At 37.0% G+C, this 22,709-nt stretch overlaps 1 protein-coding gene across 2 annotated transcripts in view; it reads left to right on the top strand.

The window, feature by feature from the left end:
• TDRD5 (tudor domain containing 5) overlaps window positions 1-22,709 on the top strand; it is a 91,587-nt gene that overhangs the window by 43,205 nt on the left and 25,673 nt on the right. For both annotated transcript variants that reach the window (XM_047705598.1, XM_047705597.1), the window contains 5 exons: window positions 1,388-1,541; window positions 12,510-12,718; window positions 13,983-14,200; window positions 17,327-17,539; window positions 18,076-18,142. In XM_047705598.1, the coding sequence (XP_047561554.1) occupies window positions 1,388-1,541; window positions 12,510-12,718; window positions 13,983-14,200; window positions 17,327-17,539; window positions 18,076-18,142 (861 nt within the window). The remainder of the gene's footprint in view (window positions 1-1,387; window positions 1,542-12,509; window positions 12,719-13,982; window positions 14,201-17,326; window positions 17,540-18,075; window positions 18,143-22,709) is intronic.

Here is a 22,709-nt window from a genome sequence, read left to right as displayed (position 1 = left end):
TGAAATCCTTCCCAGATTAGTCTTGTGCTTGACTGGCCTGCATATTCATCATACTAGGCACTTTACAGAGAAGATAAACCAATAAAGAGACTAATGAACATAAAAGGGAAATAAGCCATAATATATAATGTGCTAAGAAGGAGAGATTCAGGTCTCATTCACCATCATCTTTTCCCTTTCTTCTACCAGACTTTTCTCTCTTGGGATATTCATAACTAGCTATAGATGTATATTAGCGACCCTTTAAAACAATGACTTGGCTGATGCTGGGCCTCTGTTTTTCAAGTGTCTTGGGAGAAGTCATAAAGAGTTGAGTTGGGTCCCATAGTGTCCATGAACAAGAAGGTATACAGCAGTCCCATCCTCTGTCAGGAGTTCGTTCTTTTGGAGTGTTTACCTTCTGTGTTCCTGCCAGTTTTCCCCAAGGTGGTGAAGTCAGAGCAAGTGTTTATTTCCTGGTCTAGCTAAAGGAACAGAAAAAGAATTATGATTAGTTCAGTGGCTTTACCATGGTTAGGGAGACAGAGGTTTAGGAATTTGAACATTTTAATGGGGGATCTCACTAACAAGGGCAAACTTTCAATTCATTGTGCAGTTTAAACCAAACGTATTTTGTATATATCCCATATATATTTTTCTATATTTGGTATAATTTTTCTTCTTTTGCAAGCCCAGAAAATCGAGCAGTACTGTAGGAGATACACTGACACCTGCTTATTAATCCAAACATCTAGGATGAAATCATAAAATTTTAAGGAAATATTTTAAAGTAGTATTACTTTATAACATGTTGAAAGTAGTAGTGAATACTTTGTCTGAAAATAAGAAATAGACATGGGGAGATGGAGAGGAGAAGGGAGTTGAGGGAAATTGGAGGGGGAGATGAACCATGAGAGACTATGGACTCTGAAAAACAATCTGAGGGTTTTGAAAAGGAGAGGGGGTGGGAGGTTGTGGGAGCCTGGTGGTGGGTATTATGGAGGACACGTATTGCATGGAGCACGGGGTGTGGTGTATAAACAATGAAATCTGTTACACTGAAAAGAAATTAAATAAAAAAATAGCCAGTTTTATTATGACTTTTGTATTTTGTGCACCCCCCCCTTTAAGACCTTTGCTTTATAATCAGACATTGTTAAAAATGAGCGGTCAAAAGCCCTCCTAATTTTCACTTTAATTTACCATATACTTTAAAAGGAACTTGAAACTGGCCTGGAAGGGATTTTAGGTTTCTAGGAATACTGGAATATGTGAGTTCACTGACCCTTACAGATTTAGTTTGACTAAGTCCAAATTAAGGGGCATTGTTTAAGGGCATCTGTGTATGTTATATACCTGTTATGTATGTCTTAAGTTATTTCTGTTTTTTGGGTTTTTTTTTTGACAGATAATCTTTAAAGAGCAACTTTCACCAAAAAAATTGGGCTTCTTAAATGTGACAGAACTTGTTGGAGCTCTTAGTGACATTCTTCGTGTTGAGTTCAGGGAAGGAGAACAAGACTTACTGGTGTTTGACGCTGATACGAAGCCACTACCACCTGGTGAGTTGAATCACAATCTGAGGCAAACCTGATTTTAAAAAATTGACATGTAGTTGACATACAATTATATTACTTCTGGGTGTACAACATAGTGATTTGATAGCTCCCCATACATTCTGCTGTGCTCACCATGGTAAGTGTAGTTACATTCTGTGTAACTGTAGTGTAGTGTAGTTACATTCTGTGTAACTGTAGTCACCATACAGTATTACTACAGTATTATTGACTGTATTCTCCATGCTGTATTTTTCATTCCTGTGACCAATTTATTTTATAACTGGAGGTTTGTACCTCTTCATATTCTTCACCTATTTTGCTATCTCCCCTGACTGCCCTCCCTTCTGACAACTGTCAGTTCTCTGTATTTGTTATTATTTCCATTTTGTTTTCATTTTTAGATTCCACATAAGAGTGAAATCATATGGTATTTGTCTTTCTCTGTCTGACTTTACTTAGCATAATACTTTCTAGGTTTATCCATGTTGTTGCAGATGGCAAGATTTCATTTCTTTCTATAGCTGACTAATATTCCATTGTATATACACTAGGGCTTTATGCATTCATCTGTAGATAGACACTTAGGTTGCTTCTATAAGTTGGCTATTGTAAATAGTACTGCAGTAAATGTAGGGGTGCATATATCTTTTTGAATTAGTGTTTTCATTTTCTTTGACTAATACCCAGTAGTGGAATTACTGGATTGTATGCTATCTTTATTTAAAACAAAAAATTTTTTTTTGAGGGAAACTTTTTTTTTCAACAGTGGTTGCACAATTTACATTCCCACCAACAGTGCACAAGGGTTCCCTTTTCTCCATCTCCTTGTCAACACTTATCTATTTCTTATCTTGATACTAGCCGTTCTGATGGGTATAAGGTGATTTCTCACTGTGGTATTGATTTTGCATTTCCCTCATGATTAAAAATGTTCAGCATCTTTTCTGTTGGCCATCTGTATGGTTTCTTTCAAAAAATGTTTATTCAGATTTTCTGTCCATTTTTATTTGGATTATTTTTGGTGTTGAGTTGTAGAAGTTTTTTATGTATTTTGGATATGAACCCCTTATTGGATATGTCATTTGCAAATATATTCTCCCATTCAGTAAGTTGTCTTTTCATTTTGTTTTCCTTTGTTGTGCAAAAGTTCTTTAGTTTGATGTGGTCCCAGTAGTTTATTTATGCTTTCATTTCCCCTGCCAGAGGAGACATATCTAGAAAAATGTTAGTAAGGCTGATGTCCAAGAGATTACTGCCTATGTTTTCTTTTAGGAGCTTTATGGTTTGACGTCTCACATTTGGGTCTTTAATCTATTTTGTGTTTGTTTGTTTATTTATTTATTTATTTATTTTAAAGAATTTGTTTATTTGACAGAGATCACAAGTAGGCAGAGAGGCAGGCAGAGAGAGAGAGAGAGAGAGAGAGGAGGAAGCAGGCTCCCTGCCGAGCAGAGAGCCCAATGCGGGACTCGATCCCAGGACCCTGAGATCATGACCTGAGCCGAAGGTAGAGGCTTAACCCACTGAGCCATTCAGGCACCCTTGAGTTTATTTTTGTGTATAATGTAAGAAAGTAGTCCAGTTAAATTCTTTTGCATGGGGGCGCCTGGGTGGCTCAGTGGGTTGAGCCGCTGCCTTCAGCTCAGGTCATGATCCCAGGTCCTGGGTTCGAGCCCTGCGTCGGGCTTTCTGCTCAGCAGGGAGCCTGCTTCCTCCTCTCTCTCTGCCTGCCTCTCTGCCTACTTGTGATTTCTCTCTGTCAAATAAATAAATAAAATCTTTAAAAAAAAAAAAAATTCTTTTGCATGTAACTGCCCAGTTTATTGAAAAAGACTTTCTTTTCCCCATTGTATATTCTTGCCTCCTTTGTTATAGATTAATTGAACATATAAGCATGAGTTTATTTCTGGGCGTTCTGTTCAGTTGATCCATGTGTCCATTTTTGTGCCAGTCTCATACTATTTTGTAGTATGTCTTGAAATCTGGGATTGTGATACCTCTGACTTTGTTCTTTTTCAAGATTGCTTTGGCTGTTTAGGATCTTTTGTGGTTCCACATAAATTTTAGGATTATTTATTTAGTTCTGTGAAAAATACTGGTGGTATTGGAGCACCTGGGTGGCAGTCAGTTGAGCATCTGACTTTTGGTTTTGGCTCAGGTCATGGTCTCAGGGTCATGAGACTAAGCTCTGCATCAGGGTCCATGCTCAATGGGAAGTCTACTTGGGATTCTCCCTCTCCCTCTGCTACGCCTCCTTTTTCTTTTTTTCTCTCTCTCAAATAAATTTTAAAAAATCACTGTTGATATTTTGATAGGAATTGGATTAAATCTGCAGATTGCTTTGGGTTGTGTCGACATTTTAACAATATTTGTTCTTCTAATGCATGAACGTGGTGTATCTTTTCATTTGTATATCTTTAATTTCTCTCATTGATGTTTTATATTTTTCAGAGTACGGGTTTTTCACTTGGTTAAGTTTATTCCTAGGTATTTTATTCTTTTTGGTGCAATTGTAAATGGGATTGTTTTAATTTCTCTTTCAGTCACTTCATTATTAGTGTACAGAAATGCAACAGATTTCTATATATTAATTTTGTATCCTGAACTTTACCGAATTCATTTATTTTAATAGATTATTGATGGAGTTTTTAAGGTGTTCTGTATATAGTATCGTGTTGTTTGCAAATAGTGACAGTTTTAGTTCTTCCTTACCAATTTGGGTACCTTTTATTTCTTTTTCCTTTCTGATTAAAGTAGCTAGGACCTCTAGTACTGTGCTAAATAAAAATGGCAACAGTGGACATCCTTGTCTTCTTCCTGAGAGGGAAAAGCTTTCAGTTTTTCACTATGGAGTATGATGTTAGCTGTGGATTTTTCATACATGGCCTTTATTATATTGAATTACGTTCCCTCCATATCCACTTTGTTGAGATTTATCATGAATAGTTGTCGAATTTTGTCAAAAGCTTTCTCAGTCTATTGAGATGACCATATGGTTTTTAACTTTCATTTTGTTACTGGGATGTATAAAGTTGATTGATTTGTGGATATTGAACCACTCTGGCATTCCTAGAATAAATCCCACTTGGTTGTAATAAATGAGCCTTCCATTGTGTTGTTGAACTTGGTTTGCTAATACTTTGATGAGGATTTTTGCCTTGTATTTTCATTAGGGATATTAGGAAAACCTATAGTTTTCTTTTTTTGGTAGTGTCTTTGGTTTTGGTATCAGGGCAATTCTGGCTCATGGAATGAATTTGGAAGCATTCCTTCATCTTTTATTTTTTGGAGTAGTTTGAAAGAGTAGGTATTAAACTCTTTATTTAAATGTTTGATAGAATTCACCTGTGAAGCCATCTGGTTCTGCACTTCTATTTCTTGGGAATTTTTTGATTACTGATTCAATTTTGTTACTAGTAATTGGTCTGTTTATATTTTCTATTTCTTCCTGATTCAGTTTTGGGAGATTGTATATTCTCAGGAATTACCATTTTCTAGGTAGTCCAGTTTGTTGGCATATAATTTTGTGTAGTATTCTCTTAGAGTTTTTTGTATTTTTGTAGTGTTGGTTTGTTTTGTGTTTCATTTTTGATACTATTTGTTTGAATCATTTCTTTTTACCTTAATAACTCTGGCTAAAGATATATTACTTTTGTTTATCTTTTCAAAGAAACAGCTCTTGGTTTCATTGATCTTGTCTATTGATTTTAATCTCCATTTCATTTATTTCTATTCTCACCTTTATTATTTACTTTCTCCTACTAACTTTAGGGTTTGTTCTTCTTTTTCTAGCTCCTTTAGATGTAAGTTTAAATTGTTTGAGATTTTTCTTGTTTCTTGAGGTAAGGCTGTATCCTTATATACTTCCCTCTTAGAACTGCTTTTGCTGCATCCCAGAGATTTTGGATCATTGTGTTTCCATTTTCATCTGTCTCCATCCATTTTTTCATTTCCTTTTTGGTTTCTTTATTGATTCATTTGTTGTTTAATAGCATGTTGTTTAGCCTCCATGTGTTTCTGGTTTTTTGCAATGTTGTCTTGTAATTGATTTCTAGCTTCATACTGTTGTGTTTGGAAAAGACGCTTGATATAGTTTCAGTATTCTTAAATTTATTGAGTCTTATTTTTGGCTTAACATGATCTATTCTGGAGAATGAAAAGAACTTGAAAAGAATGTATATTCTGCTGTTTTTGGATGGAATGTTACATTACTATTTGTTAAGTCTATCTGGTCTACTGTGTTTTTCAGAGCCATTACTTCCTTATTTTCTGTTTGAGTGATCTGTTCATTGATGTAAGTGGGTGTTCAAGTGTAAGTGGGTGTTCAAGTCCCCTACTATTACTGCATCATTATCAGCTTCTCCCTTTATGTCTTCTATTATTCACTTAATGTATTTAGGTGTTCCTATGTTGGGTGCATAGATGTTTACAATGGTTATATTTTCTTATTGAATTGATCTCTTTATCATTATGTAATGCCTTTATTTGTGTCTTGTTATAGTTTTGTTTTAAAGTCTACTTTGTCTGACATATTGCCACCTTGGCTTTTTTCTTTTTTAAATACTTCCATTTGCATGTTTTTTTTTTTTTTTCCACCCTTTACTTTCAGTATGCATGTGTCTTTAGGTCTGAAGTGAGTCTCTTGTAAGGCAGCATGTAGATGTGTCTTAGGGTTTTTTTGTTTGTTTTTAATCCATTTGTTATCCTGTGTCTTTTGACCGGAGCTTTTAGTGCATTTACGTTTAAAGTAATTACTGATATGTATATACTTATTGCCATTTTGTTAATTGTTTACTGGTTCTTTTTATGGTTCTTCTCTGGTCCTTTTTTCCTCTTTATCTTTGTGATTTAGTATTTTTTTTTTAGTGTTATGCTTGGATTCCTTTCTTTTTATTTTTTGCATATCTATTATAGGTTTTTGTTTTCTGGTTACCATGAGGTTTATATATAATATCCTATGTATGTAGCAGTCTATATTTTAAGTTGGTGGTTGCTGAAGTTTGAACATATTCTAAAAACATAAAATTTTTTTATCCCCCCTCCAAGTTTTGTGTATATAATGTCATATTTTGTATCTTTTATTTCCTGGATCTTAAATAATTTTTTAGATATAATTGATTTTACTACATTTTTCTTTTACACTTTCATACTAGTTTTATAAGAGATTGATTTACTACCTTTACTGTATGTTTGCTTTTACTCATTAAATTTGTTTCTAATTATTGCCTCTTATTCTCCATTTAAAGTAATCCCTTTAACATGTCTCATAAGTTTCTTATAGTGGTGATGAAATCCTTTAACTTTTGTTTGTCTGGGAAACTATTTCTTCTTAAATTCTGAATGATAATTTTGCTGGGTAGAGTAGTCTTGGTTATAAGGTTTTTTCATCACTCTGAATATATCATACCATTCCTATCAAAGCTGCTACTCCTCTATGGGGTTTCCTTATATGCAACATGTTGCTTTTCTCTTGCTGATTTTTAGCTTCTCTATCTTTAATTTTTGACATTTTAACTAATTTGTATCCTGGTGTGGAACTCTTTGGATCCATCTTGTTTGGGCTCTTTGTGATTCCCGGACTTGGATGTCTGTTTTCTTACCCAGGTCAGAGAAGTTTTCAGCTATTATTTATTTGAGTTATTTTTCTGCCCTCTTCTCTCTCTTTCTGTTTGGGAGCCCTATTATGTGAGTGTTAGAATGCTTGGTATTGTCCCAGAGATCTCTTAACTTATCCTCATATGAAAAAGTACTTTTTTTGTTCAGCACATGTGCTTTCCATTACCCTGTTTTCCAGATCATTGATATATTCTTCTATACCTTCTGATCTGCTGCTGATTCCCTCTAATGTATTTTGCATTTCAGTTATTGCATTCTTCAGCTGTGATTTTTTTTTAATATTATCTCTTTGTTGAAGTTTCTCTGAGTTCATGTAGTCTTCTCTGAAGTCAAGTGAGCATCTTTATGATTATCTTGAACTCTTTATCAGATAGATTGCTTATCTCCATTTGGTTTAGTTCTTTTTTGAGGTTTTGTCTTACTCTTTCATTTGGGGTATATTCCTTTGTCTCCCCATTTTGTTTGACTCTCTGTGTTTGTTTCTATGAATAAGGTGGAAAACTACTTCTCCCAGACTTGGAGGAATTGCCTTGTGTAGGGGCATTACTATATAGACTATATGTGTCAGGCAGCTGGTCGGCTGGAGCTTTAGTGGGTGCAGGCTGGGTGTCCCAGGGCACCTTGCTCTGGGACCACTCTGGTGTGATCGCTGGAGCTGAAGTGGGTATAGACCAGAGGATTCTGGTGCTCTCTGTGCACAGTATGTCCTGGAGGTACAAGTGGAGCTGAAGTGAATGTTTGCTGGGGCTTCTTGGAGTGATGTGCATAGTGGGTACCCCAGTGAATTATCTATAGCTGAAGTGGGGATAGGCCTAGAGTGTTCTGGAAGATGCAAACCTGATTTTTATTTGTCCCTGAAAGGACAAGGAAAAATAAAGCATTGCTCATGTAATATTCTTTATTGTAACCACATCAACCAAACAGATTACACATTAGCCTCAAAAACACTTTGTATATTATGACCATTCTTTTTGGTGATATTTATTGTAGTAAGGTTAACCTGTATCATTAATGAAGACCATCTAAATTTTTTTATTAACATAATTATTATTTTTTTCAGGGGTACAGGTCTGTGAATCGTCAGTCTTGCACAATTCACAGCCTTCACCATAGCACATACCCTCCCCCATGTCTATCACCAGCCACCCCATTCCTTCCACCCTCCTCCCCTCCAGCAACCCTCATTTGTTTCCTGAGATTAAGAGTCTCTTATGGTTTATCTCCTTCCCTGGTCCCATCTTGTTTCATTTTTCCCTCCCTTCCCCCCAGAGCCCCCCATGCTGCCTCTAAAATTCATCATATCAGTGAGATCATATGATAATTGTCTTTCTCTGATTGACTTATTTTACTTAGCATAATACTGTCTAGTTCCATCCACGTTGTTGCAAATGGCAAGATTTTGTTTTTTGATGGCTGCATAGTATTCCAGTGTGTGTGTGTGTGTGTGTGTGTGTGTGTTCCGTTGTGTATAGCTTAAAGTCTGGAATTGTGATGTGTGTGTGTGCGCACGCGCGTGCGTGCCACATCTTCTTTATCCATTGTTCTGTTGATGGACATCTAGGGTCTTTCCATAGTTTGACTATTGTGGACACTTCTCCTGTAAACATTCAGGTGCACGTGCCCTCTCAGATCACTACATTTGTATCTTTAGGGTAAATACCAGTAGTGCAATTGCTGGGTCATAGGGTAGCTCTATTTTCAACTTTTTTAGGAACCTCCATACTCTTTTCCAGAGTGGCTGTACCAGCTTGCATTCCCACAGACACTTTAGGAGGGTTCCCCTTTCTCCACATCCTTGCCAACACCTGTTGTTTCCTGATTTGTTCATTTTAGCCATTCTGACTGGTGTGAGGTGGTATCTCACTGTGATTTTGATTAGTATTTCCCTGATGCTGAGTGACCTGGAGCACTTTTTCATGTGTCTGTTGGCCATTTGGATGTCTTCTTTGCAGAAATGTCTGTCCATCTCTTCTGCCCATTTCTTGATTGGATTATTTGTTCTTTGGGTGTTGAGTTTGCTAAGTTCTTTATAGATTTTGGATACTAGCCCTTTATCTGATATATTATTTGCATTTTGTCAGTTGCCTTTAGATTTTGTTGACTGTTTTCTTTGCTGTGCAAAAGCTTTTGATCTTGATGAAGTTTCAATAGTTCATTTTTGCCCTGGCTTCCCTTGCCTTTGGCGATGTTTCTAGGTAGAAGTTGCTGTGGCTGAGGTCGAAGAGGTTGCTGCCTGTGTTCTCCTCAAGGATTTTGATGGATTCCTTTCTCACATTGAGGTCCGTCATCCATTTTGAGTCTATTTTCGTGTGTGGTGTAAGGAAATGTTCCAATTTTTCTGCATGTGGCTGTCCAATTTTCCCAACACCATTTATTGAAGAGCCTGTCTTTTTTCCATTGGACATTCTTTCCTGCTTTGTCGAAGATTAGTTGACCATAGAGTTGAGGGTCTATTTCTGGGCTCTCTATTCTGTTCCATTGATCTATATGTCTGTTTTTGTGCCAGTACCATACTGTCTTGATGAAAGACAATTTCATTCTTCTGTATGTGTTTGTCCAATTTTCCCAACACCATTTGTTGAAGAGACTGTAATCTGTTCCATTGGACATTCTTTCCTGCTTTGTTCAAGATGAGTTGACGATAGAGTTGAGGGTCCATTTCTGGGTTCTCTGTTCTGTTCCATTGCACTATGTGTCTGTTTTTATGCCAGTACCATACTGTTTTGATGGTTAGAGCTTTGTAATATAGCTTAAAGTCTGGAATTGTGATGCTGCCAACTTTGGTTTTCTTTTTCAACATTCCTCTGGCTATTTGAAGTCTTTTCTGGTTCCATGTAAATTTTAGGATTATTTGTTCCATTTCTTTGAAAAGAAGTTGGACCATCTAAATTTTTTAAAGATTTAAGAGAAGGAGGGAAAGATAGAGTGCACCAGTGTGGGGAGAGATAGAGAAAGGGCAAGAGGGAAAGCTGACTCCGAGCTGAGCACAGAGCCTGATTTAGGGCTTGATCCCACAACCCTGAGATCATGACCTGAGCTAAAACCACGAATTGGATGCTTACCCAACTGAGCCACCCAGGTGCCCCAGTAGACCATCTGAATTTTTAAAATATACTTTTTTCCTTATCCAAATACTTGGATAACTCTGAAGAAATAGTGATCTGATGGGGAAGCACCAGATCAGTGGTTGTTAACTCTGGCTGTGCATCAAAAGCTCTTTTAGAAATACATGAATACTTGGAATAAATGGGTGTGTATTGGGACCTATCACTTGTATTTATTTATTTTTTTTAAAGATTTTATTTATTTATTTGACAGAGAGAGATCACAAGTAGACAGAGGCAAGCAGAGAGAGAGAGGAGGAAGCAGGCTCCCTGCTGAGCAGAGAGCCCGATGCGGGACTCGATCCCAGGACCCTGAGATCATGACCTGAGCCGAAGGCAGCGGCTTAACCCACTGAGCCACCCAGGCCCCCCACTTGTATTTATTTTTAAACAAACTTTTTGTTTTGGGATAATTTTAGGTTTATAGAAAAGTTGCAGAGATATTAACAAATTCTCATATGCCCTTCATCCATTTCCCCTAATATTAACATTTTATATTGCCATGATATATAAATATACCAAAACTAAGAAATTAACTGACACATTACTATTAATGAAACTCTAAATTTTATTTTGGTATTTCCATTTTTCCCACAATTGTTCTGTTCCTGGATCCATTCCAGGATACCGCATTGCATTTAGGGCACTTGATTTTTGTTTGTTTCTTGTGTTTTTCTTTTGACTTAGTTTTTTTTTTTTCTTTTGAAATTTTTATTGAGAGTATTACATGTTTATATACATTTATAATGAATGAGTGCAGAGATTCCATGTACTTTTTCCTCTGTTCCCTCAGTCGTCATGCTAAATGATAGTATAATATGGTACTGTTGACCCTTGAACAATGTGGGTTTGAACTGGTTAGGTCCACTTAAATATGGAGTATTTTTGGTAAAATCAGTACAGTACTGTAAATGTAGTTTCTCTTATTTTTTTTTAGAATTTTTTCTTTAGTTTTATAAGAATACAGTATATAACATGTGACATACAAAATATATGTTAATCAACTGTTTATATTACGGTAAGGCTTCTGGTCAGTAGTAGACATTTTTATTATAAAGTTTTGGGGAAGTCAAATATTATATGCAAATTTTTGATGAAGGGGGGCTTGATGTCTCTAACCCCTGCATTATTCAAGGGTCAGTTGTACTTATACTTTTATAAACTTTTAAAAATGATTTTGATGGGTAGCAATTTTTTGTCCGAAATATTAGTGTAGCTTTGCTGATTTTCCTGATTATTAAAATAACTCATGTTCATTTTATAAATTATCACAGGTGAGTGTAAAGTTGGAAGTGAATAATTACCATTATTTTACTTCCCCCAAAAATGCTGTTAGAGTTTTTACATAGTCTTCCAGATTTTTTCAACATGTATGTAAGCTTAGCTAGATTTTTGGAAAATTTATAAAAGCAACATTTACTTATTTAAACAATTCTAGCAATGTAGAGTGGTAACTAGTAATTTTTTTAATGGGTCCTTTTTGGACCTTTTGTATATAACATAGTTATTTATCATATGTATAATTTTCTTGCACAAAACAGTATTATATAAATGTATAAGTTCTTGCTTTTTATACTTCATATATTATGGATATTGTTCTATACCAGCATAAATAAGTTTATTTCATCCTTTTTAACTACATGTAATTCTTCTTTGTGACTATATCCCTTTAATCAGTCTCCTATTCACAGGCATGTAGAGTGTATTTTTTTAATCATAATAAAAGATACAGATGTAGATACCTACATCTTTGTGCACTTCTATTCGTTTTTCTTCGGAGTCACTATAGTTTTAGGTCTATTTGAAGTCTGTTTTAATGTGTCAACCTCTTACAATCTTCATGCATATGTAATTTGAACAAAATATATGATTGATTTGGTAATTCCCTAAAAATTAAGGCTCTGTGTTATGGAATATTAAGTAGTCACATACATTGTACATTAAGCAACAATGCACATTCACTGCTAAAGTTGAACAAAAAATAAATTGAAATCAGGATATTGAAAAATAAAACCTTTAGTCAAAGTTACCTTGCCAGACTTACCCTGTCCCTGCCAACATAAATAATTTAAGATTTGTTCCCTTCTAGAACTTCCTTTTATCTCTCCATACTGAAAGTTCTGCAATGACAGGTTCATGTCTCTCTCATTTATCATTATTTACCCAGTGCCTGGCCCATAGAATGTACTTGGTAACAGTTATACAGATTGTTATAGTAGCTATCCACAATCTGCTCTATTGATCATTTCAGATGGAGACGTTTCATCAGTCAGAAATTCATGTTTAGTTCAATCAGATAAGAAAATAGAAGTCAAAGCTTATGTCTCCAGTCCCCCTAGAAATTCACTGTCTACTGCTGCTGTCAAGGAGACTGCATGGGATTGTCCTCCTGAAAGCCATGAGGAGCCAGAACAGAAGATTTGCAAGAAGCCTAATCTGGTGGTAAAGCCTTTACAGTTGGTAAGATTTAACGACTTTGATTACTGGAGATTCAGCATTATGAAAAGTAACTGAATGAATTTTTCTTTAAACCAAAATTCTATTTTAGAAAATATTTATTTTATAAATATATTATAAAAATATTTATTTCTTGATAGATGATTTCTTAGAGCAAAGATCTGGTCTGACGTCACCTTATGTGGCCTTTTTTCTGGTTTTCAGTCTTTGTATGACTAATTGCATTCAGGTCTCATTTTAAAGTTTTCAGATGGCTTTAATGATTTGCTAGTTTTCTCAAGAGGTTACTGCCAGTGCTCAGTCCATGTTTTTTAAAATGTGGGCTGGAGAACCCTCGAGGGCTTCAGAGGGAATAATTGAGGAGCTTTGTTTTTGCTGTATGTCTCAGCTGCTGCAGTGGCCCCCGCCCCTGTCCTCAGTTATAGGGTGCTTTTCCTTTTTTCTTTTTCATTATATGCCCGCACAATTCTCCTTTTTTGTGTTCTCCTCTTCTGTTATTTATTTTATTATTAAGGAATTAATTGCTTACTCTTCTTTTCTTCTACCATCTATACCTGGCTTCTTTCATGAAAGGAAAACATTTTGTTTGGAAAGCCTACTGCATATTTTCTAGAGAACAAGAGAAAGGCCTAAAGGAAAATAAGATATTTTAGAATAAGAGTGTTTAAGAAACCCTATTTTTGGTTGGAAGACTAGTGTGAAATTTAGCATTCTTTTAAAGTTGCCTTTGTTGGTAGGGCTGGGTAGGATGACAGTCTATATTGCCTCAGTCTGAATATTTTAAGTACCATATTTGCAGTTTTGTATGGGGTAACTGTATAACATACTTTTAATATCATAAGGCAGTAGTTTTCATATATTAATGTAGTTAGGATCACCTAGGGAATTTTTTTTTTAAGATTTTATTTATTTATTTGATAAAAAGCACAAGCAGGGGGAGTGGCTAGCAGAGGGAGAGGGAGAAGCAGGCTTCTTGCTGATGTGGGGCTCCATCCCAGAACCCTGGGATCATGTCCTGAACTAAAGGGAGATGCTTAATCCACTGAGCCCCCCAGGCTTCCACCTAGGGAATTTATGAGTGCATAATCGGAGGCCCCACTTCCAGGTACTCTGTTTCAGTCTGTCCTGGCTAATGCCTAAGAGCCTTCATTTTTATAATTTCCCCGGTGATTCTGATAAAAACTCATGAAATATACTTTGAGAAATGTCACAGTTTGAAATGCCACTTAAAGTTTTAGAGCAGTTTCTTTTCTTTTTTAACTTGTAGCAAGTAGAAGTTAAGTCACAGCTCAACCTGGCGATGGCAAATCATGATATCCCACCAGATGCTGTACGGGACAAGCAACTATGCAGACTGCCGCCATTAGATACCAGTACCCTTGTGGGGGTCTTTGTGGAGTATATCATCTCTCCGAGTCAATTCTACATCCGAATCTATAGCAGGGATTCATCAGAGTTACTTGAAGACATGATGATTGAGATGCGGTAGGAGTCCGTTGTTTTCAGTGTATTTTTCATGTATCTCATTCTAAATCAGAAGTTCTCAATGTTTTGTTTTTAGGGTGGTTAAAAATTAAGGACTTGAGAACTTCTGTTTATTGATATTTATCTTAGAAATTAAAACTAACATTTACATATTTTTTTGTCTAAAAATAATGTTAAGTCCATTTGTGTAAATATGAATAACATAGTTCTGTGAAAAATAACTTTTCCAGAAATCAGAATATTGCCATTGTTCTACATTTTTGTAGATCTCTTTAATTTTAAATCTGTCTTAATAGAAGAAAGTTTGATTTTAATATCTGCTTTTGTCTTTAATCTCTTGAGGTACATTGTTTTGGTTGAAGTATAGGAAAACATCTGGCCTCATACAGATACATAGTTGGGAAAAGGAGTATTTTAATAGCTTTTCCAGAAAATTATGAATCTTCTTTGATATTTTCAGAAGATTTGTGAACATTCCAGAACTTGGCAAGTGGTAGTTTTTTAAAGATTAGTTGCAATGTGGAATTTGAACTTTTCACACTCTACTGTGTTAAATCCATTGGTCTTCCTTTGCACCTTGAATGAATCCAGGATTGGTTATGCAATTGCAGGCTCCAGCGCAGATTTAAAATGCAAGGTGCCAAGTTTAAAAATCATTAAGAGGGCGCCTGGGTGGCTCAGTGGGTTAAAGCCTCTGCCTTCGGCTCAGGTCATGGTCTCAGGGTCCTGGGATCGAGGCCCGCATCGGGCTCTCTGCTCAGCGGGGAGCCTGCTTCCTCCTCTCTCTCTCTGACTGCCTCTCTGCCTACTTGTGATCTCTGTCTGTCAAATAAATAAATAAAATCTTTAAAAAAAAATCATTAAGAATTTCGGGACAATGGCAGGACATTAAAGCAAGCATAAGGCCCTTCATTTTTTTTTTTTTTTTTTAAACCTAAGACCCTTCTAAGTGTGGACTCAGTGCAGCTGGCCCTGAAAGAATCTTTTACCCCCATTAATAATTTTAAAACACCTTGCATTGGTAATTTGGAACATACTGGTTTGCTGAGTTATGTAGATCTTCCACATTCATTAATATCACCACTCATCTCATCAGAGAAGTATTAGGGAGCTGTCAAGCTCGTGGTGGTAGACACAACATTTCCAAAATCCTAATTTTCACTTGAAAGCCTTAAATTTTATCAGTGATGACAAATACTCTCAGTGTTTTCCTTGAAGTGACAGGCTCATCTCATTTTTTTGAGAAAATGTGTGTCAAATACCTAAGTCTGAATAAACGAAGTTTGATAATGGTCCTTTCAAGCAAAAATGGTGTTCCATGAGAACAATGCCTAGTTCATTTTCCAAGTAAAATATTCCACAAAAAGAGTAGCTAGTTCAGTTCACAACTCAAATGTACAAGTGCTTTTCTGTAAGACAACTTGACAAGTGGCTTCTGTGTATAGTACTTCCACTTTTGTCACATAGAACGTTGAAAAGATGGTCACTCAGTGGTTGAGATTTAGTAAAACTTAATTTTTATTTATCAAGGACATTCTTAAGTGACATTGACTTCTTTTTTTTTCTTTTTTCTTTTATCGTGAGTGCATGGCAGTGACATGTAAATGACAGCTAGTAAAGTTGGTGCTGTTGCCTTGATTTGGCTAAGGCACCTTGCTTTTATACCATCACTGCAAATACTAACACAGTGAAAAAGGCAAATTGCTATTTTCACAATAATAAAGAAATAGTAAAATAGTCTTTATTTTATGGACTTGTTGAAAGGGCATCGAGGTCCCAGGGTTTTGGAGAACTACTACTCTAAATTAATCCCTTTTCTCTGGGGAAAATGATGCCCTTTCTTAGTAAAAATCATGTAAAATGTGTACATTTCCCATTGCTTTAGATTTATTCAGGAACAACAGTATCATTTTTGCATTGTTGTCACTTGTAAGAATAATTTATTGTATACCTCTCCAAGAGCATTCCATTTTACCACATTATATACTTCACTGCTCTCTTACCCAAGAACACCTGGCATTATGTAAGTCACATAATAATCACTCAGTACAAATATTATCATATATTCCATTTCAGTATGCCTATAAGATTTAGTATGTTTTAAAGCACACTTGCTGGCTCTGTGACCTTGAAGTTACTTTAACTCTCTAGGCCTAGTCTCCTTATCTCTAAAGTAGGGATAGTAATAGTACCTGCCTCACAGAGCTGTGAAGATTAAAGTACTTAGAATGGAGTCTGGCTCAAAAGTTGGCGGCTGTTACTGTTAATACCATATCTGCTTTGTGCTTGGGATGTTGAGGCATGAGGAGTATGAGGAGATGACAGACATGGTCTTTGCCTTTGTCAACACCATGATTGTCTGGGAACATAGGGGATGTGTGGCGCATTGCATAAGGTGGTAATTCTGCCTGGGCAGGTAGAAGAGGGTTTCACAAAGGAGGTGCTTGAGCTCTGCTTAAAAAACAAGTAAGAATTTGCCAGTCAAGGAGGTGTGAGTGGGTATGTGCAGACAGTCACTGGCACCAAGGCCAGCGTTGGCATTAACGACAGGAGCAGCATTGTGCTCTAGGAACAAGTAGGGGAGTGAAGTCACCACTGTGTGAGGTTGGGTGGACAGTGACCGAAGGTGAAACTGGAATACCAGGGAAGAGCTGGAGATGGGTTACATTTTGTTCAGAGAGTATGAGCTTAAAGGAATGTGTAACTTTTTATTTGAAGAAGTTTATTGATGAGGAGAAGGGATTTGGATAAGAAAGAGGAAAATAAAATTAATTAGTATTTTTTTTAAAGATTTTATTTATTTGGCAGACAGAGATCACAAGTAGACAGAGAGGCAGGCAGAGAGAGAGAGAGAGGAGGAAGCAGGCTCCCTGCTGAGCAGAGAGCCTGATGCGGGGCTCGATCCCAGGACCCTGGGATCATGACCTGAGCCGAAGGCAGAGGCTTTAACCCACTGAGCCACCCAGGCACCCCTAAAATTAATTAGCATTAATAAGCGTCGACAAATCAGAAATCGTAGGGATTCTTTTCCTTTCTGCCAAGACTTTCTTGCTCTTGATACATCAGTAAAAATAATCTTGGTCTTTTCTTCCCCTGTGTGATTCCCTGTATTATGGAATTCTGTAGGCGCTGCTACTCTAATCAGCTGGTTTCTGATCGGTACGCCATGTCAGAGTATTTCATCCAACCAGGACATCTCTGTTGTGTAAGGATTTCTGAGGATAAGTGGTGGTATCGGGTCATTATCCATCGAGTCCTTGGGAAGCAGGAAGTTGAAGTATTCTACCCAGACTTTGGAAATATTGGAACTGTTCAGAAGTCCTCCCTGAGATTTCTCAAGTGAGTTAACAAATCTTATTAAATTATTCTTAAGTTTTGAATCCTTGTGCTGAAGCCACATGGAGTTAGGATCAGTCTTCCTTTTCTCTTGCCTTCCTCATTCCATTCTTCCCTCCTTTCCATCCCTCTCTGTTCTTAGTGCAGATGGCCTTGGCATGCAGTTCCTTATTTTCACAGGGGGATTATAATCTCTTATGTCTTCTTTCACATGACTGTGAATCTGAATGGACCATGAGACTAAATTCCAGTCTCTTATTAAGAAAATGATTTTTTGGGTCATGCTAAGAGTTATATTTATATAGCATGAAGGTTGGTTTGTTCCTACCTATATTTAATTGCACGGCTTTCAAAAGAGTATTATGTTTAAAAATTTTATTTCTTAGATTTCTTTGAAGTATAAGACATTATCTTAAAAATGCATGAATAAAATACTCTGAAGTGGTGTGAATAGCTAAAATCAAGAATGGGCTAGAGATTCTGTGAAATGTATTTAAAAATACGATTCAGTAATTCGTGTATTTGCTTTTCTCTTACAGGTGCTGCTACACAAAGCTTCCAGCTCAGGCTATCCCTTGTTCTTTGGCTTGGGTGAGACCAGTAGAGGTATGTTTGTTCCCCATTTAATCAGCAAACATTTGATGTTGTGAGCAGTTCTAGGATCTCAGGATACAAAAATAAAACATGGAATGAGCCCTACAGTGAGAAGTCACTGTAGATACTCTGGAAGGTAGACGTGGAGATAGAAATCAGGGTGCTGGGGGCGCCTGGGTGGCTCAGTGGGTTAAGCCGCTGCCTTCGGCTCAGGTCATGATCTCAGGGTCCTGGGATCGAGTCCCACATCGGGCTCTCTGCTCAGCAGGAAGCCTGCTTCCCTCTCTCTCTCTCTCTCTGCCTGCCTCTCCGTCTACTTGTGATCTCTCTCTGTCAAATAAATAAATAAAATCTTTAAAAAAAAAAAAAAAAGAAATCAGGGTGCTGTGTCGTATTTGCTGTAGAGCTGTTTATAGTGTGCGCTAGGACTGCAGAAGGAGGAGTGCGCTTCTCTCTCGAGGATAGTCAGGGATGACCCTCCAGTCGAGGTGATTTGGAGTAGAATTTCGAAGGAAGACTAGACAAAAAAAGAAAGACGTTCTAGCCAAAGGGAGGGTAACATAAAATACCTCAAATTTGAGAAATGATAAGTGGCTCAGTTTGCTTACATGGCAGCAGAGGAGCTGGTGGATGGCAAGTGATGTGAGAGAAACAGGCCCTGAGTGGGGATGCATGTCTGTGTTCAGGAGTCCGGACATTGTCCTTCAGATGCTGGGGAGCAACTAGAGGACCTACCTAGGAAACCACCGTACTCAGTTATCTGTTTTTTAAAGGATCCTCTAGTAACGTAGTTGTGTGAGATGATTGGAGGGGATGAAGCAGGAGGAATTTTCATCCCTGTAGATATATTTCTTTATGTAGTTATCAATATCATGCACCTAACTTCGTGTTTTTCCCTCAGAACTCTTTTATCATTTTTTAAAGATTTTATTTATTTATTTATTTGACGGAGACAGAGATCACAAGTAGGCTGAGAGGCTGGGGGCGGTAGGGGGAGTAGGCCTCCTGCTGAGCAGAGAGCCTGATGTGGGGCTCGATCCCAGGACCCTGAGATCATGACCTAAGCCAAAGGCAGAGGCTTAACCCACTGAGCCACCCAGGCACCCCCACCTTTTTTTTTTTTTAAGATTTTATTTGAGAGAGAGAGTGCGCATGAGCAGTGGGAGTGGCAGGCATATGGAGAGGGAGAAGCAGGCTCCCTCCCCTGGGATCATGGGATCATGACCTGAGCCAAGGACAGATGATTGACCCACTGAGCCACTCAGTCACCCCAGAACTCTTAATTATATATGCCATACATACTTACTACACTCCATTTGTCTGTTTAACCTTAAGTTACCAGTTGCTTACATACTACATGGGTTATTATTCCAAAAAATTATCTGAGGGGCGCCTAGGTGGCTCAGTCATTAAGTATCTGCCTTTGGCTCAGATCATGATCCCAGGGTCCTGGGATTGGGGCCTGCATCAGGCTCCTTGCTCAGCGGGGACCCTGCTTCTCACTCTCCCACTCCCCCTGCTTGTGTTCCCTCTCCCATTCTCTCTCTCTCTCTGTCAAATAAATAAATAAAATCTTTTAAAAAATTTTTATCTGAAAACCACAGTACAGAAGAAAGAAAAATAAAGAAAACATTACTTATTATTCTACTTTTCAAACACATTCAATTTATAACTTTGATGTTTCTTTCAGTTTAATTTATTGCGTGTTGGGGGTTAGTTTTTGTAGGGTTGTCAGGATTATATAAAACTAATATTATATTCTTAACTCAGCATTATTATAGCATAAATTATTATGTTACCATAGTTCTCAATTTTAATAGATTCATATTAATCTATTAGGTAAATTTATATCATAGATTGATTAACTGTCCCTTTATTGTTAGACATTCAATCTGTTCTGATTTTTAAAAAAATTTTTTTATAAGACTTTATTTATTTGACAGAGATCATAAGTAGGCAGAGAGGCAGGCAGAGAGAGAGAGGAGGAAGCAGGCTCCCGCTGAGCAGAGAGCCTGATGTGGGACTTGATCCCAGGACCCTGAGACCATGAACTGAGCTAAAGGCAGAGGCTTAACCCACTGAGCCACCCAGGCACCCCTCTGTTCTGATTTTTGAGTATGTAAACCATGTATGCAGTTACAGTTTTTGTGCAAGTAAGTATTCAGGATTGTGTTTTAGAGTGCATTTTAGCCTTGGTTTCTTTCTTCCATCAGGAGCTCAGGGCTAAATTTGACCCACTTGGAGCCAGTGTTCATTACTGTCACATTAGCCAGATGGCTTCCATTTTCCTGTCTGTTTTTGTTTTCTTATTTCCTTCCTGAAGTGATTCTGACCTTAAGGCTTTTGCTCACTCTGTTCCTTGGAATAGCTTGTTCAAAGCATTCTCATGGTTGGCCCGTTTTTGTCACTCAGATTTAAGCGCAAATACTGTTTCCCTAGAAGGACTTCCTTGACCAGCCAATTTAAAGTACACGCTCCTACTTTAGTCATTCATTGCAGTTTATCTTTATAACACTCTATCTGGTATTATTGTAATTATTTGTTCTCATACATGGTGTAAGCTTCTGAGATGAGGGGCCTCGTCTCTAGTGCCTGGATCAATGGTCGCGTCATGGTAGGTGCTTAATAAAGGTCTTCAACTAAACGAATGAATCTCAACTTTTTATCTTTTTTTCTGGTTTCAAAAACAGTTAATGTGTTTGGTAATGGCAGAGTAACAACAGAGTAGCATGGTGGGACTAATACTCCCATAGGCAAAATCCAAAGCAGGCGGAAAAGCAGAGATCTACCCTTGGGAGTCAAGCTGTAGGTGGTAAGATCAGGAAATTTTCAGCTTCTATGCTGGGGTCAGTCCCCCAGTCTGTAGCCTTGCTGGCTTGAAGAGTTAGAGGACATTATTTGGGACTGGCAGAACAGCTAGGAGTTACAGGAGAAATACTTGAAGGGAGGGGGCCACAGGATGGCTGTTTCAAAATCAGTGACTACCATCTGCCCATATCCTTAGACAGCTACTAAACTCTGTAGGCAGTAGAACCCAGTGGCCCGAGTGGAACATCACAGGCTTATCTATTCTTTCTTTTTGTCACCTTGCATGCATTATTTTGAAAAGTTTTTTAATCATTCCGCTGACACACTATATTATTTTAGGGATTACTCTAGGAAATACAACACATGTTGTAAATAGCGATCCAAAGACATTAGAACACTTTCTTTAACCTCCTCTTCTGATCTATTTTTGTTGTCTAATTATTGTTTTAAACCCCTCAAGAAACGGACTACGTAAAATGGTGTTCACCTAGATTTAGTCATGTGTTTCTCAATTTCCTAACTCTGCATTCTTGCCTCCCAAACCCCTTGAGAACATTTTCCTTTTATTTGAACTGTATCCTTTAAGATTTCATCTTGCGAGGGTTTGCTGATGGCAAACTAAGTCATGTGTACCTAGACACAAAATTTTGCTCAGATTTTTGGCAGATACATTCACTATGATTTTAGGTTGGCAGGTAGTATGTTTAGTGCACTGAAGATATCATGACAGTGGCTTCTGGTCTCCCTTACCTTATTGGAGAAGTCAGCCGTCAGGGTGGTGGATAGTCCTCTGAAGGCAGTGTCCTTTTTGTTTATAACTGTTTCTAACATTTTCCTGTTTATTGCTGGTATCTTCAGTTTTAGTATGTTTATGTGTGGATTTATGCTTATTTATCCTGCTTTATGGTTCATTGAATTCCCTTTATCTGCGCTTTGTTACTTTTTATTAAATCTGGCAAATTCCCAGCCACTCTCTCTTCAGTTAGTATTGTCTTTCCCCCATTATTCATATTTATATTCCCTCTGTCTCTGTTTCTGCATCTCTTTCTCTGGGACCACAGTTGAAAGTATGTTAAACTTTCTCAATTAATCTTCCATATTTTTTAAGCTCTGTATTTTATGTATTTCTCTTTCCATATTGCATTCTGGGTTTGTTTTTTTTTTTTCTTCCCAAATTATCTTCCACTTTACTGATTTACCCTTTAATTCTATCTAACCTGCTACTGAGTCAATCTTATAGGTTTTAAGTTTTGGTTATTATATTTTTACTCTCTAAAAGTTCTCTTTGTTCTGTAGTTTTGCTAGATGAATTTTTATAGATTGCTGGTCTCTACAGAAGCTTTCAGATTAATCTTTTTTTTAAAGTGTAGTATGTTTAGTTGCTTTATAATTATCTAAAGTTTTTGAAGATTTACTTATATTGTTTCTGCTTGTTCTTACTTGTGATTAGTTGTTTCTTTGTATGCCTTTTATCTTTGCCAATGTGCTATTGATTGTCTTTGAAAACTTATTTGTGAGAATGTTTGAATAATATGGGATAAGATTGCCTACCTCTAGAGAGATTTGCATTCGCTTCTACCAGGTACCTAGGAATACTCCCTGTCTGGAATCATGTTAATTTGAATGAACAACTTGAGGATTTGTCTACTATCCAGGTGATGTGAAAATTGAACTGCAAATCCATGTGAAGGCTAGTTTATTTCTTTTCCTTTTTTTTTTTTTAAATATTTTATTTATTTATTTGACTGAGAGAGAGAGAGAGAGAGCACAA

The sequence above is a fragment of the Lutra lutra genome, chromosome 15 (assembly GCF_902655055.1).
Source record: "Lutra lutra chromosome 15, mLutLut1.2, whole genome shotgun sequence".
Lineage (NCBI taxonomy): Eukaryota > Metazoa > Chordata > Mammalia > Carnivora > Mustelidae > Lutra > Lutra lutra.
Note: the sequence above shows the minus strand (reverse complement) of the source record. Positions and strands in the feature narration are given on the sequence as shown.